At 35.1% G+C, this 16,329-nt stretch overlaps 1 protein-coding gene across 2 annotated transcripts in view; it reads right to left on the bottom strand.

The window, feature by feature from the left end:
* Nucleotides 1–7,732: 7,732 nt before the first annotated feature.
* The window catches only part of LOC127739165 (ryncolin-4-like), a 32,169-nt gene continuing 23,572 nt past the window's right edge, over nt 7,733–16,329 (bottom strand). For both annotated transcript variants that reach the window (XM_052250763.1, XM_052250764.1), the window contains exons 4-6: nt 12,356–12,452; nt 10,212–10,376; nt 7,733–8,209 (exon numbers count right to left, since the gene is read on the bottom strand). In XM_052250763.1, the coding sequence (XP_052106723.1) occupies nt 7,938–8,209; nt 10,212–10,376; nt 12,356–12,452 (534 nt within the window). In that variant the 3' untranslated portion in view covers nt 7,733–7,937. The remainder of the gene's footprint in view (nt 8,210–10,211; nt 10,377–12,355; nt 12,453–16,329) is intronic.

Below are 16,329 nucleotides of genomic sequence, written 5' to 3'. Positions count from 1 at the left end.
GACAAACAACAGTACACAAATCAACACAGAAAACCAAAGTCTGCATGAGCAACACGGACCCCACCAAAAACTGGAGGTGATCTATAGTGATCGTGTAAGCGATATCGAAAAATCGAATGTTTCACACATTTTATCGTTTTCACAATTTCGCTTTCGCATTTTCACATTTTCATGGTCATTAGGCTAGAGTATTATTCATTCTCTAGACAATGAATGATCATGGATACGCAAAATCACAAAAAACGCTAAAACGTGAAATCGCAATGTGTTTGTTTTGTGTTTATTTTGGGGGTGGAGGGGGGGGGGGGGGGGGGGGGGGGGGGGGGGGGTGGATATATTTTTTTCAGATAGATTGTTCGACCATAATTTTCTTGAAAATAATACTTTGCTTTAGATGGGCAAATGAACATAATAGTTTGTTTTCGTTGCAAATCTGAGTGAAAATGAACTCTTTTTTTTTTTTAAATTTTCATTCTGTGTGTTATTGGAAAAAAAAAGTTTATTTTCTATTAAAGTCTTTAAAAAAACTCATTTTAATAAATGTGTCCTATTCTTCCGTGCAGAGATAAAGTTTTACATGAAGTAGTTTTAAGAAAAGTTTCCGTACTCGATGGTGGTTCTAATAAATACATAAGGCGAAATATTTGGTAACAATCTTGATATATTTTAATTACACCTTGATAGTTGTTGTTTTATGTTATTCTACGTCCTCCACATGCATGAAATATTTGCCACTGGACGAATTAATTCAGGGAATATCAGCAATGGAATAGGTAAGCCGTAACCGGTACTCTTAACGATGCGGCAATGGAGTTGATGAATATACCACGTTGTGGCATTCAAGACCATAAGTTACCTATGGTTATGGTAAAACCTTTTGTATTAAGTATTGTTAAACGATGTCATCATATCCATATTCTGTTCAATAATTTTTCATAGTACTACCAATGTCCCGAGGTCTCAGGTCGAGAGATAATTTGGTGACTGATCTAAGAAATAATGTGTTACATTATCTCTTTATTACATGCATACTAGGATTTGTGGAGTATGCATTAATGTGACAACGACACCAGTCAAGGTCGTTAAAAACCAATAGTTAGTTACACACTAAAAGAGGAACATGATATATATGTAGGACTCAAATCTATGGTTGGTTCCAGATCTATGGCAGATCCCTAATCCATGGCAGATATGACTGCATGCCATCCCAAATCTATGGCAGATATGACTTCATGCCATCCCAAATCTATGGCAGATTTGTGACAATCCTAATCTATGGCAAGTTTTGTAATTTCCTAATCTATGGCGGATTTTTGTTGTTTCCAAATCTATCTTTTGTGCATGTCGAAAAGAAGGCAGTACATATACGACCGATGCCTTTTCTTAAACAAGTGAAAATGTATGAAAACGGAAGCATGTTTATTAACATTTTTGAAACAAACATTCCATACCATAATACAGACTACAGGATTAGGATGATGCGCCCCGGAAAAATAAGCATTTCTTATCTGTGCATATTAAACCAACTAATAACAATGGTCCCATGACAAACAAGAAAGCAGTTTTTTATGAAAAGAATTAAACAGTTTAATTTTTCATATAATATTTATTTGAGCGTTAATCAATTTTTTTTAACTGATGACGATTTAAGTCAAAGTGGTATGATCCTGTAATTTAATCTCTCACTTTATATACTTGCCAGGCGTAGATGCAAAAATATTAATTAAAACTCCTTTCCTAAAATACCCACTACTAAAAACAGCCGTGCCTTTATTCATAGCGGGATTCGGACAGTACAGCACATCTTCCTTTAAACCATCGGCAAATTGTTTTTAGAGGGAGAGTGTTTCCCTGTGTTTTTGTTTGTAAAAATTTGAAATCTGTGAGCCCCGTGTTAAATATTTGTTTTTGGTTTACATCATACAATATTAAAAGAAAAAAAATATAAATGGTGCTCAAATCTATGCCGGTTCTGCCAACGTTAGCGCCGGCGACGACGACGTCATTATGGCGTTATTTATTTGTGAAGCTATATGTTACTCTTTTCCCCGGACAATTACGCAATTTCAAGATCTGCCATAGATTTGGAGCAAACAAAAAATTGCCATAGATTTGATTTGTAACGTCATATTTGCCATAGATTAGGAATCTGCCATACATTTTGAACCCACCATAGATTTGAGTCCTATATATGTATTGTTTATTATCATTTACTGATTTTGAGGCATTAATGCATTTTATTTTAAAACATTGTTTGGTGTTAACTTTCAGCTAGGCATGTCGCATTAATTTATCATTTTATATTAAAATCATCCAATTAGACATCATTTGAAGCACCAGTTTCTGGTTCTGTCCTATATGAGGGTCTTGATGGGGTCATTCATTTTTATCTATTCTTTATTTTTTTGGCCCGTTATTCTCTATTTCTTATATTTCAGCACCCCAATATTCTCTATTCTTTTCTTTTTATTTTGCTTTTGTTTCTGTAATCTTTACAGAATATACGGTTATGTTCTTCTCGTATATTTTATGATGGTATGATGCTATACGCCTAACTGGACGGGGAGATAGTGCTTGATTTTCATATCTTTCAATCAATTAATTGAGGTCCGGAGCTGGCATGTCAGTAACTGCTAGTATTGTCCTTTGTTAATTTATGTTGATCATTGTCATTTTGCTTAGTTTCTTTTGTTACCTATTCTGACATCGGACTCCGACTTCTTTTAAACTGAGTTTTACTGTGCGTATTGCTCTGTGCGTTTGTTTATTCCACATGGACTACAGGTATATGGGGAGGATTGAGATCTCACAAATCATGTTTAACCCGTTTGCACTTGATGATATCGGTACAGTCGTACCAGGAAGCTGGTCTGATATAACATGATAATTCCATTTCTTTCACACGGACAAACATTAGCATATCAAGGATTAATGTATGATAAAATATGGTATACGTATACAGGATTAAGTGTGGTCATGTATGATGGAAAAAAGTCGTGTACATCCGTTAAAAACGTGATCAGTATATTTAAAGTGTTGGTAGGTGTTGTTGTTGTGAAAAAGACACGATACATGTATGAGCAGTTGTATGTAAAGCTGAGGGCTGTTTAATTTTTTTTATGTTGAATTTAATACTTGAATTTTCGTCAAAAACATCAAAAGATTCAAGTTTTGAAATCCATCCAAGTACTGTACTATTGAGTACTAGTATATTGAACAGATATATCATGTTAAGGAGGGGTATTTGCGAAAAATACCAGTCGAGAGAATGTTAAATTTCGCGAGCCGTAAGGCGAGGGAAATTCATTCTCAAGACTGGTATTTTTCGCAAATACCCCTCAAGAACATGCTATATCTGTTTAATTACACCGAATGTTAAAGTACAAAACGCATTGATGATCGTGACATTACAAGCGTCCAGTCGGATAGAGTATTTTTTGGCAAATACCACGGCAGAGAGGGTAAAAAAGGCATATCCTTTTTGCATATACCCCGGCGCTTTTTAAAAATGAATGATATTCATTTGATAAAAGTAAACTGGTGAAAAATACACTGGCTATCAACCAATCAAAACCCAGGATTCTTACATAAGGTGTAATTACGTCAATAATCTCGCTTTCATAAATGGTACGAGCATTTGTTGACATGTAATGAAGATAATTCGTACATATTTTAGGTCTAAAGTGGAACAAAAATATATTACATTTAATTTATTAGTTACAAAGTGTGATAGTGACCTAATACGATATTTATGGGGTTAGTAAATTAGTGAAAGAGAAGCTCGAAGCAAATTTGGAATTTATTGACCCCATATATCGTATTAGGTCACTAGCTCACTGTGTAACGAATTTATCTTACCGACTATCTTAACATTTAGACTAGTGGCCATTCAGAATGATCAAATCTTCAATATGAAGAACCTGCTGCCATTGGTCTATACATAAACAAATGCTAACAATAACAACTTGTATTAGCTTTTAATGTGTTTTCTGCATTTATTTTAATCGTTAATCAACAATTTCTTAGGTTTGTTGAAACGTTTCAGATTTTTCCTCAACTCCGTGTTGTTTTTATAAAGGGACGTAACACCACTACTAACCATGTATCAAAATAATCAAGCCTACTAACCCCATATGAAATATACACAGTCTCCACGCGGTAGCTTTTAACTCATGATATTCCTGGAAATGTATAGGAGGTAAGATTAACAGAATTAAAAGTACTACAATTGATTTTTCCACAGCTCCTGTCAGGTATTATCTATCTGCATTAGACTCATAGAAAACGATTCGAAATCGTGGCGCTACATGTAGCTTGCTCTGGATTGAACTATCGAACGCTTTAGTTGGATTCAATATAAACCATAATCGTAAATCATCACATGCACTGTCATATGAAGTAGATTTCCAAGTTCATATATATTCTTATAGAATATACGCATTGTTGCTTTTTCTTCCATTCAAGGTTAGTTCTGATATTACACAACTGTTTTAAACCAGTTAAAGCTATATGGGGCCCTGTTTAAACAATGTACAATGCATAAAACTTTTCAAAGAGTCATGTTTAAACCATAGCAAACACTTCAAACAAAGCATTTTTATTACTGTAATTTTCAAAAATAATTTTTATGATCACCAGGTTTGTCAATTTGAGAGTACAGTCTATGGTGATAAAAAGCTGTAATAATCCGTGTACACGCATATTTTGGACTGAAAAACGATGTTGCATCATACTCGTTATATATATTATGCAATTTAATAATTGGCATTTGACCCAGTTTGCATAATAATTGATGTCTACCATTGTTTTGGAATATTGATAAACAATCATCAAGTGTTAAGTTCATTTTGTCATTTGGTCGTTATGTTTTAAGTTCCTTCAAAATATATCTTGATCTTATTGCCTCACTATCAGAGGAACTTAAGTAAAAACTACAAATTTCAGAGTTTTTAACATATAAAACATTCGGGTCTTGTACAAGTATCGGTTAAAATATCACATGACCAGGAACACATGACAAAACATAGGAGGTTGACATCATTTTAATATGATTTCGTCGATCAATATCGTTGTCTATGACGGAGTGGATATGTTTTGATTACGATTATGCTAGGGTTCATTCTGCTTCCAGAAATCTTCTGAAATTTTGTTTGTTTCTATGGTGCGTCCTTTATGAATATAAGCTTTTGATGAGTTATTTTTTTTCATGTCTTCAAGAGAGATAATAGCTTTTTCCATTTTCTCCTTTCATTTTTGAAAAGGTGGATAACTGAATCATGATTTTTATATGTTTTGTGTGTTTCACTGTATGGAGACTGATCTGGTTTGGTGAATTCTATTTGGCAATAATTTGTAGCTCCTCTTTTGTTCTTTCCTCCCTTTTGAGCCTTCTCCTTTGCTTGTTTTTGATGTTTTCATTGTGGTAACAAGGGTGACCGTGGAATCAATGGTAGTGAATGTGGAAGTTTTAAGAAAGTGGCTGCTGATTTTGCAATCGGCAAATCTCGGGTGACTCCGCTTCTCTCCATCTATTAGATAGAGATACGGGATCGGCCGTGTTGTGACGAATGCTGATTATTGTGAGAGTTCCTTTTGCAACGAAGTAAGATTTGATACTTTTTGTGTGCTTTTCAGATTGTGGCTTTTGGTGAGGATTCTATTGTAAGGTAAGTGGCAAGGTCTTGTTACACATGTATAGTTTTGTGCATGAAATATGCAGTGTAAAAAATGACAAATTTATACAAAAATGACAGGGATCAACGGCTCTCCCCTTTATGTCAATATTAGGGAATTTGGTTAAACATTACGTCTTAGAAATGATTTGTTTTAAACTGAAGTTTATCTCAATACTAGTACAACTAAAATTTATATTACATTATCAAATTGGCGTTTTTAGTTTGTTGACGTTTTACTTTCTATGACATTGTACAATTCGAACAACTTTTTTTTTATCCCAACAATTCAATATGATGGCTTACTCGTTAGTTCAGACATACATGTATCAATTATTAATTTCATTCGCATTTTGCCAATGAGACAAATGATGCTACATAAACATTGCATAACTTTGTTAGCATGTTTGTTCTAGTATTGCAATGAAACAATGACTCACTCCTGAAATCAATAGATAGGCGAGGTATAAGCTTGAACATTATACTTTTAAAAATGTTATAGGACGTTATGCTGAAGGTTATGGACAAACCAATTAAAGATGAAAATATCATATGATAAATATCCCCATTCGTGTTTTATCATTTGGTTTAAATCTTCATTCTTATAATTTGTAATTATGTCATATGCAAGTTCTATACCATGTTGTTAATTGACACAAAGTCAAAACTATATAATAACATTCTTACCATACAAAAATACACCTTACACCTAAAAAAAACCCAAAGAACAAGAAAAAGTATTCTTTTTATAAGTTTTGTTCGACCTCTAATAAAAAACGAGGTCGACATGAACGAAATATGAAAACATTGTCTTTTGGCAACATAAATTTTATTTGTATTTTCCTCCCATTTAATTTTTACGTTTATTCTTTTTTTAAATTCTTATGAAAGTCTCTGCTGGTGTCCGGCTTGGTGTTTGATGTTTGATCGTGAGGACGAAAACCTAAATGACAATGCCAAAATGAATGCTGGATTCTCAAACAATTTGATATCAAGTTATTTTCCGTGTATTTTTTATTATTGATATACCTTGCATTAGAAGCCTGAGTACCCGAATAGAACTACCTACCTTCGGCAAGGAAACCGGCAATTCTGGTCAATTAAGAAATGAATCGGCCATAACATGTTGAGCTGTGTCCGAACTTATCCAAAATTGTTCTGACGTCGTCTAACGACCTTCTTTTTATGACTTGTTGGACTCAAATGGTCACAAAAGGCCCGTCAGATGTCATAGCAATTTCGAGCTAGGTTTATACCTATATAAGCCATAACATCCTTTAGTTTTGCTTTTTCTGTATTTGTGAGTGAAAGCTGTTGATATGAAGTAGAACTATTTCGATTGATTCTACAAATGTTTTTAAAAATGTAATAACAGATAAAGTTTTAACAGTTGTAAATAGCCTTATGCATCTGTCCTAAGTCAGGAGCCTGTTGCTCAATGTTGTCGTTTGTTAGTGTGGTTCATAGGCGTTTCTCGTTTTTTATATAGATTAGATCACTGGTTTTCCTGTTTGAATTGTTTTAAACTCGTCATTTTGAGGCCCTTTATAGCTTGCTGTTCGGTACGAGCTCCGTGTTGAAGGTCGTTCTTTTACCTATAATGGTTAACTTTTTTATACATTGTGACTTGGATGGAGAGTTGTCTCATTGGCACTCTTACCACATCTATTTATATTATCCATATAAATTTGTAAACTCCATTTGCGCCAGTTCAAATCAACGATTTAGGTCGGCAAGAATTAACACATGATAGTTATTTCTTAACTGTTTTACCGACAATTATTTGAAGCATTTTTTTTCATGTCACTTATTCCGTTGATTAATAGCGTTTGATATTGTCATGCAATTTTTTTACTCTTGTCATACATTTTACCTAACATAAAAATATAACATCATCCTGCGGCTTGATGTGTTATGTACAATACCATCATGAAAATAGTAGCAACAACAAATATGTAAGTACATAGCTAAACTTCTATAAATACACACATATGGAAAGTCCGAAGAAGTTAAAAAACGTCTCCTGTTAACCTTAAATGATAAAGAAGACATTCTTCCTCTAGGATACAATTTAATCACATTAAGAAATTCATCATAATTTTCCTTATAACCAATATGAAATGTTGCAATCTTTAAAATACACTTTTGGTTTTCACAACTATGATAACAATAACAACAAATAAGTCAATAACAATTTAAACTTCTATAGAAAAAAAAACCACACGCATCTTTTATGTCTAAATAAGTCCTATTTAAAATGTTGATTCAGTTAGAAGAACAGGTAGGCTTAATCATCATTCGAGTACTCCTTATTAATGTTGTCCATCTCCATGTTCTCCATGTCATTCTATGATTCCTATTTCCATAACGCTGGTACAAGCCATTGATATTCCCATTCAAACCATTCCCATGCCAAAAGCCACCTCTGGTAAACTTTGTTGCACTATTGTCCCCTTCTCTAATATCATTATCTCGGTCTTTAGTAGTAAACATCCTTCCATTAAGACTGTTCCATCTGTAATCCGTCATTGAGTCGCCTGAATATAAATCAAAGCTGTAAACACTTCTAAAAGTAATCTACCATACTGTCCCTTAAACATGATTAATAAAATTAACGGTACCATGTTTTCTGCAATAAATATTGCAGAAAATATAGTACCGTTAATTTATTTTCGTCTCTTCAGTGATGTTTGATGCCAAAGTTTTTGGAAATACAACTTAAGAAAAAAGTACGAAGAGCTTATAAACCAAAAAGGACAACAAGAGTAGTTAAAGCATTAGGTAAGGTTTCAGAGCTTTGCATGAGGGAGATATATTATTAACTTAAAATAATTTCCGAAATTTTGTAACCGCACATTTTAATACCACAATACGAGTGTGTTCATGCCAGGACCAAAATACTAGGTACTGGGCTGCTGATAAACGATCAAATGTCATTTTGTTATTCACAATACCCTCCCCTGTATCATCATCAATGAAATTAAGCTTGTAATCTGCCTTGCAACATACGGATATCTGGTTCATGCAGGTAAAAGACAGGGAACCAGTCTTACATAAAATTTAAATCATCATCATGTTAGTAGTTCCGAAATTGGGGTTCCCGTTTGAATTGTTTCAAATTTTTCATCTCGGGGTCTTTCATACCTTACTGTATGGTCAATTCGTGTCATTTTGTCTCTGGTGGATAGTTGTCGTATTGGTAATAATACGGAATTTCCTTATTTTTATACAGTAGTCGGTATTGTTTATAAAAGATTGACCACTATTCAGTAAAGATAAATCACGTTACTGAATGTTTTGCATTGTTCAACAGGGTAACAGTATAAATACATGGAAGGGTATCAATTTTATCAGCTTTATAGCGACTGTTTCTTTTCTTCAAGTAGAACTTAAACCTCATATCTCCATTTGAAATAAATCTATCATTTTAGGTTCTAAAACACAGGTGATATATACTAAAGGGTCACATAAACACATAAGTCGAGAACACAGTAACAATGCCATGGCTAAAACGAAAAAAGATCAAATGACAAAGAACAATATACAAAACACAACATAGAAATACTTACAACAGAGCGACACAAACCCCAACAAATACCGGGGGTGATTTAGTTTCCTAACACTGACTCTACAAGCGTTAAAATAGTTCTTTACCCCCCTCCAGAGATAGCTATAAAAATTTCGTGGTTTGTCTGGAGTCTACATGATGAAGTTTATAACAGAAACACGTGACAAACGCCCAAATATTTGTTATAAAGAATTACAAAATTATGTTTGAGATTTATCGGTTCATAAATATTATTTTTGCGAACTTATGATATTGAGCAAACATCACTTAAGATAATCTGTTAGGGCCCTTTTAATGTATGTTGCTCTAAGACATTTATTTTTTATGAACTGTTGGTCTTGAACGCACCAAAAAGTTCATCAGACAAGACTATGACATGTTTATCAAGAAAACAAAATACAAAAGAAAAAGGGTAGCTAAGGCCGTGATATATTCTAGAGAAGACTAGACATGCCAATTAACTATAACACTAAACGTGACGACAAATCTATTTGTAAAAGCAACTTTAATAGCAAAATGACACAGTTAGTGTTTTATGGAACATTATTTTTATCGAAAAATGGTTCATACACATGTAGGGACGAAAAGTCTAGAAAATAGCGATAATCAAAGAACAAAAACAAATTTACATGGTCTAAATATATTTGGCAAATCAAAATTTTCATTTCAAAATAACCTGTTGTTTTATATTTCCTGTCTAACAAATAACACACTATTTATCAAATATATATGGAACGAAGTAACCGATAGATTACAGCTGTAATCGAATATATGAAAGACGTGTTACAAATGTAACAAACAAAAACAAAACGTTAAGAAGACGACAAAAAAGTGTCCTTATCATATCTACTCCTTTAAGAAGTAAGATACCAACTGCTTCAGACGTCTATGTAGGTATCACTTTACCCAGGATCAATTTTGCTTTCAAATATTATCAATTATTAGCACGATTTTTTCTGGATATATATTACCTGCAGTTCCTTCATAACCAGATATGTGGAGTCTATAATTAGAGCTTTCATTCTGAACACTAAATTCAGAGTACGTGGCATACGCTTTCTCGTTTGACAGATCCACAAAGTCGAATCGTACCATATAGGGCCTTCTAGATGTAAGTATATGAAGTTTTTCATTACCTGAAACGAAATAACATCAAACATCTAAACCAAGCTAAACTAGATTTAATTGAGAAAATAAAGTATTTTACATACTCAATTGTCATTTACAAAATTCAACATACAATATATAAAATCCCATGTTGCATTGAGATAGCTGCGCATGTGCATTACTATGATGTAAAAACAAAATTGGAGCAGATTATCCTCGTCTCTCTGCGCGGAGTTTCTGGTGCTCGGTCTACAGCTTTCACTTTAACAAGATGACGATGTGGTATGTTAAAATACAAAAAGTACCGACCTGTGAGTACTCGCAGTTACTGAGAGCTAGTAAAAATTCCATTCTTATTTTACTTAGTCTTGAATGACGGTATGGGGTATGTTATAATTGTAAAATGTGCAACAGCTTTTGTTATTGAATTCCACATTGTAAACTAAATGTAGCAATTTTTTATATACTTGTATCAAAACAACAGAACTTATTTCGTGTATCCATTGTTTTCCTTTTTCCGTATCTTTAGTGATTTGTCCCTCATCAATCCACTGTATTAAGTTTCCCGTAGCAGAAAGTAAAATAACCAAAATTAACGACTTCCGAGGAAAATTTAAAACGGAAAGTCCCTTATCAAATGGCAAAATCAAAAACTCAAACACATCAAGCGAATGGATAACAACTGTCATATTCCTGACTTCGTACAGGCATTTTCATATGTAGAAAATGGTGGATTAAACCTGGTTTTATAGCTAGCTAAACCTCTCACTTGTATGACAGTCGCATAAAATTCCATTATATTGACAACGATGTGTGTTGAAAACAAACAGATATAATAGGTAAAAATGTCAAAAATAGGGGTACAGCAGTCAACATTGTGTTATAATCTTAATCACTATGAAAACAAACAAATATGTCAAAAGAGAAAAACATAAAGGCATATAGAAAAGGCACATAATCAGAAACGAAAGACAGACATACGAAAATTTACCATAGCACAATAACATAATGACGGGATGTATAAGTACCGAGCCACGCCAATGGATATTACCAAAAATAGACTAAACAATAAAAGCAATAATTTACAATGACAAATAAAAGAATATTATGACACGTTATTAAGATGATAAACAACGTCAATACCTAGAATATATACTTCAAGATCATCGTGTATTATTTGCGAAGTTGATACGGAATATTTATCAACGAGATCTTGGTATCTCTCGGTGAACCTTTTTTTTTATAAAAATGACGAGACGTTCTTTGACATATCCCTGGTTTATCAACTTTCTGCTCAGACACTGGTGACATTTTACAAAGTCTGAGTAGCAGCTGCAAGCTCTTGAAAACCAAATAAGTTAGGAAATGTATATACCATATGCAGGTGAGGTTGGTATATTGCTACTAAGGTGGGGAAATTGATAATCTCAAAATTAAAATCGTCTCGTTTGTTATAGATTCTGGTACTGAGATGACCGCTTATGACAAATTCGAGGTAAAAGTATAAACATGAGGCAGAGAAAGCCGTGTCTGTTGTTTCTTTAATTTCCGGTTCTGGAGGATATATCAATGAAATTCAGCCAGAAAAGTTTAGATTGTTAATGGAAAGAACATCATCAATATATCTGAAAGTGAAATTAAATGATCTGTCTTCTTTATCATCTTACAAATAAATGATTCTTTATGTTTCCCCAGGAAAATTTTGCACTACCTCGCGGAAGTTCTTCTGGTGACTGATCAGATTTATACGAAGAGGGCTACATGTTCGCGTTTTTTTTTAATTTTATTTACTTGTTCTACTTTCAAGTTTTTCGAGTTTTCGGTGTTAACTTTATTTTTATACATTTTTGAATTTTTCTACGCAATTTATGTAACGACAAAATATTTCTAACGCACCCTTTAAATGTCTAATTTGCATAAGAAAAAGAATTTCACACATCGCCTGAATATGGAATGCAAATGACAAAGCTTTTAAAAAAAAACTAAAAAAAAACTATAGAGAGCAAACCTAGCCAGAATTCTCCGCCTATGTCACCAAAACCATTTTTATAACTTTCCCAGTCTCTGTAAAAATACACACTTCCGTCAAATCTTCTTTGTACAACCTGAAATATCGAATTTAATGTCAAGAGGAGTAAACTTTCATATTGTTAGAACTATTGTTATTCTCAGCAAATAATGTGACTAATTTAATGGGGGAAAACAAGGTTAAAACTTGCTCTGGTACAGTTAGTAAAGTTGACCTATAATTCTAGTGGTAGTTGTACTGGCCGGACCAGCGAGTTTAACCAAGATGACTGGGTTTATGTAAAGATAAAACAATCAGGAGCTGACTTTTATTTTACTACCAATCCAAATGGTGAAAAACTGAAAATACAAATATAAATACAATTTTACAATGTGTTCAATGATAATTAAAGTCCATTAAAAATACGGATAAACATTTCGTAGATTTATAAAGCTGTTAATGTTCTTTATAATAATAAATAGATGAATATTCTTGCACACGTCGGGTTCTGTCTGAATTAAATTGTGTAATCGCAGATACGAACAGTTTGAACGGTTAAATGTTCATAGTTTCTTTATAACATAGGAAAACATATTAAAACAGTTCATCGCTGATGTAAAGACATAATTTGTAATGTTTTAAAGGTAACTCACGCTGTGGTTAGCTACGAATTGTTCCTTTGGACAACGTGTCCGCTGAATGTTCCTTTGTTGTGCACACGGCCTGCTGAATGTTCCTTTGTTGTGCACACGGCCTGCTGAGCAGTTTTCGTCACTCAGAAGAGAGGGGAAAGTAACATGGGTTCCTACACTGTCCTGTATAAAACTCCTAAAACTGGAGCATATAAAGTGATGTACGCAATGAAACATAAACAATATAAAATGATGACCACATGAAGAACAAATGATGAATGAGTTCCAGAACACTCCCCGTCTGAGGTCTATCTGACATCACTATTCCATTATTAAAACAAATAAAATGTTAAATATATAACAGCAGTCCAAAGTTCCACTTATATGAACTTGGAATTAAGTAATCCAACGGGAGGCTGGGTATTTCACAGCTTCTTTCCTAGATAAGGTGGTGTTTCCGACGAGATCGCGGCGATCTAAGATCCAATTTCATGGCTGTAGTTCTGATCGATGAATCTCCTTTCGACACAGATATGCGATCCAACAGGGACGTCTTGCAAAACGGACGCTTTCCTTTACATTTACGGCATACAGTAGACCAGCCGGTGCCATGTTCCTTTTCTCTGTGACTTAAGTCCGAATTGTCTATTCTACTTTCCTCTTGTCCTTGCGTATCCAAAGGCAAAATGAAGCTTTCCTTGGAAATTGAATGTTTTCGGATGTACTTTTCTTTGTCGGCATTCACTTTTGGTGATGTTGCTTCCGAAATGAACTTTTCGTCTTCTGCAAATTTGACGATCGAAGTCGCTGATTTCGTTTTTGGTTGCCCATGTAAACGGGAATATTGTTTAAACGAATCAGTTCGAATTCCATTTGACTGGGTGTTGGTTTTATTACACTCAGGTAATTTCTTTGTATGTGGTTTCACAACACTGCAAGTTGGATTTGTTTCCTTTGTAGTGAGTTCAAGGTGAACATGTTGCTTATCGGAGCCTATTTCACCAACGATAATCCAACCCAGGTTTAACTTTTGCGCAAATGGAGCCTTTGGTGGTCCTAGACGTTGATCAAGGACGTGATGTGCTTCTATTAGGTCTCTTCCAATGAGCAATAGGATTTTGCATTTTCCATCAATCGGGAGAATATTTTTTTGTAGTTCTTGCAAGTGTTGATATTGCAATATATCCTCAGTTGTAGCAATTTCGTTCCGATTATTGGGAATGTTATCGCATTCAATCAGTTCAGGCAGATTGAATCTAGTATTGTCTTGTACAGACTTTACGACAAAGCCGTTTCCTCGTTTTCCGGAAGTAACCTTGCTGCCGGAGCATGTGGATAACATATAGTCTTTTGTTTCTTCCTGTACGTTCAATAGGCTGAAGAATTCAGGAGCGGCGAGAGACCGGTTGCTTTGGTCGTCAATAATTGCATACATGCGAATTACTTTGTCCTGATTATTTTTGTGAAAGACATTCACAGGGAGTATCTTGGCACAAGATTTACTACTGTTGCCATCTTTACAGATATCTGTGCAAGTTGAACTAACAGAGGTTAGCTTGGTTTCAGCTAACTCAAGTTGCTCCCCGCCGTTGGCTGTATCAATTAGCTCCCCGCCGTCGACTGATCTAGGCGGTGAAGGCGGTGCACCTTTGGGTTGGTACACTCGATTTGTGTGTAATGCGGTGGTGTGTTGTTTACTTCCGCATTCATTGCAACTGATACTTGCCTTGCAATCACGACTTCTGTGCATAGTCGAATCACAGCATTTGTAACAAAGATTGTTTTGCCTCAACAGTTCCTTGCGTTCCTCGATTGATTTGGCACGGAACGCTCGGCATTCGTTTAAGGTATGCTTTGTATTATGCAAAATGCAAAGACTTTGTTGTTCACTGCTGTCTCCAGGTTGCTGTTCAACTGCTGTCTTATGAACATTGACTTTAGAATATGTTTGAGGTGTGAACTTTGGCGCAGCACCTTTTGTACTTGGTGTGACTCTTGACCTAAAAATGAACCCAGGATCGTTCTTTATTTTGCTAATTTCCCTGATGAAGGCAGAGAATTCTGTGAAAGGTGGAAAAACTTCATATTTAGACTTGTATCTTGAAGCCCTTGTTATCCACTTTTCTTGGAGTCCGTATGGCAGTTTTTCCACTATAGGATTTATCCCGGATGAAGAGTCGAAATACGCAAGCAAACATCCCAGCTTGGGATTTTCCTTGTGATATTCTATTTCTGAGATAATATCTGACAAATCGTGAAGGAGTGAGTTGTCCTTATTCGTCAGTGTTGGGAATTTGACGAGTTTGTTAACGAGAGACGCCTCCAACATTTCTGGAGCACCATATCGGTCGTCAAGTCTCTCCCATAGTCTCTGTAGGCCTCTTGTTGGGTTGTTGGCATTTGATGCCCTTATACTCATGGCATGTTTGACAGACTCTGGTCCAAGCCATTTAATAAGTAGGTCTATCTGTTCCGAGTCCGAAACTTGTAATTCGTCTATGACGTTTTTAAAGCTGGCTTTCCATGTATGGAAGGATTCTGCCCGGTCGTTAAAGCTTGTTAGCCGGGAGAACAATAGGTCCTTGCGTAGGAGAAATCTGGTTATCTCCGACGTAGGATTGATTTTTTGCTGGTATGCAACAGGGTTCTCTTCTATTACGCCTTGTTTTTGTTGTAAGACAGGGATCTCTTCAATAATGCCTTGTTTTTGTTGTAAGACAGGGATCTTTTCTGAAACGCCCTGTTTTCCTATGCCAGTTATTGTTCCCAGATCTGGGAATACATTAACTTCTGGTGACTTAGCATGTGTAGGCAAGACCTCAGGTGTTTGTGATGGCAAGTTCAGTGCCACAGATGGCACGAACGCTGGTACTTCATGACTCAGCTCAATCTTAACAGGAATTTGTTTTAACTTTTGAGGTCCTGTTACTTCCTGTACAGCAGTTGGTACAGGATGTTTATTGACGAAATCTTGCACACGCTGAAGAGGGTCTTCCGTTTCGCCAGGGAGATCGCTAAATGCTTGGCTGCCGTCGTGTTCAAGGATACGAGCCTCGGCTTCTGCGGCTGCGGCTTCTCTTTGTGCTTCTAGAATGTTCATAGCAGCCTTAATTTCGGCTTTTTCTCGTATTGCACGTGCAGCCTCTTGTTCCATTATAGTTTTCCTGCGTACGGCCTCACGTTTCATTTCAGCTTGCAGGTGTGCAGTCTCGGCTTTTCTACTTGCGGCTTCTTGTTCTAATTGAGCTTTTCTTTGAGCGGCGTTCTGTTCTGCTCGGATGGCTTCTTGCTGCGCTCTGATGGCTTCTTGTTCCGCTTCAGCCTTTATTTCATTTTGCTTGA

This window comes from Mytilus californianus, unplaced genomic scaffold, assembly GCF_021869535.1.
Source record: "Mytilus californianus isolate M0D057914Y unplaced genomic scaffold, xbMytCali1.0.p SCAF_4, whole genome shotgun sequence".
Lineage (NCBI taxonomy): Eukaryota > Metazoa > Mollusca > Bivalvia > Mytilida > Mytilidae > Mytilus > Mytilus californianus.
This window is presented reverse-complemented; position numbering and strand designations above follow the sequence as displayed.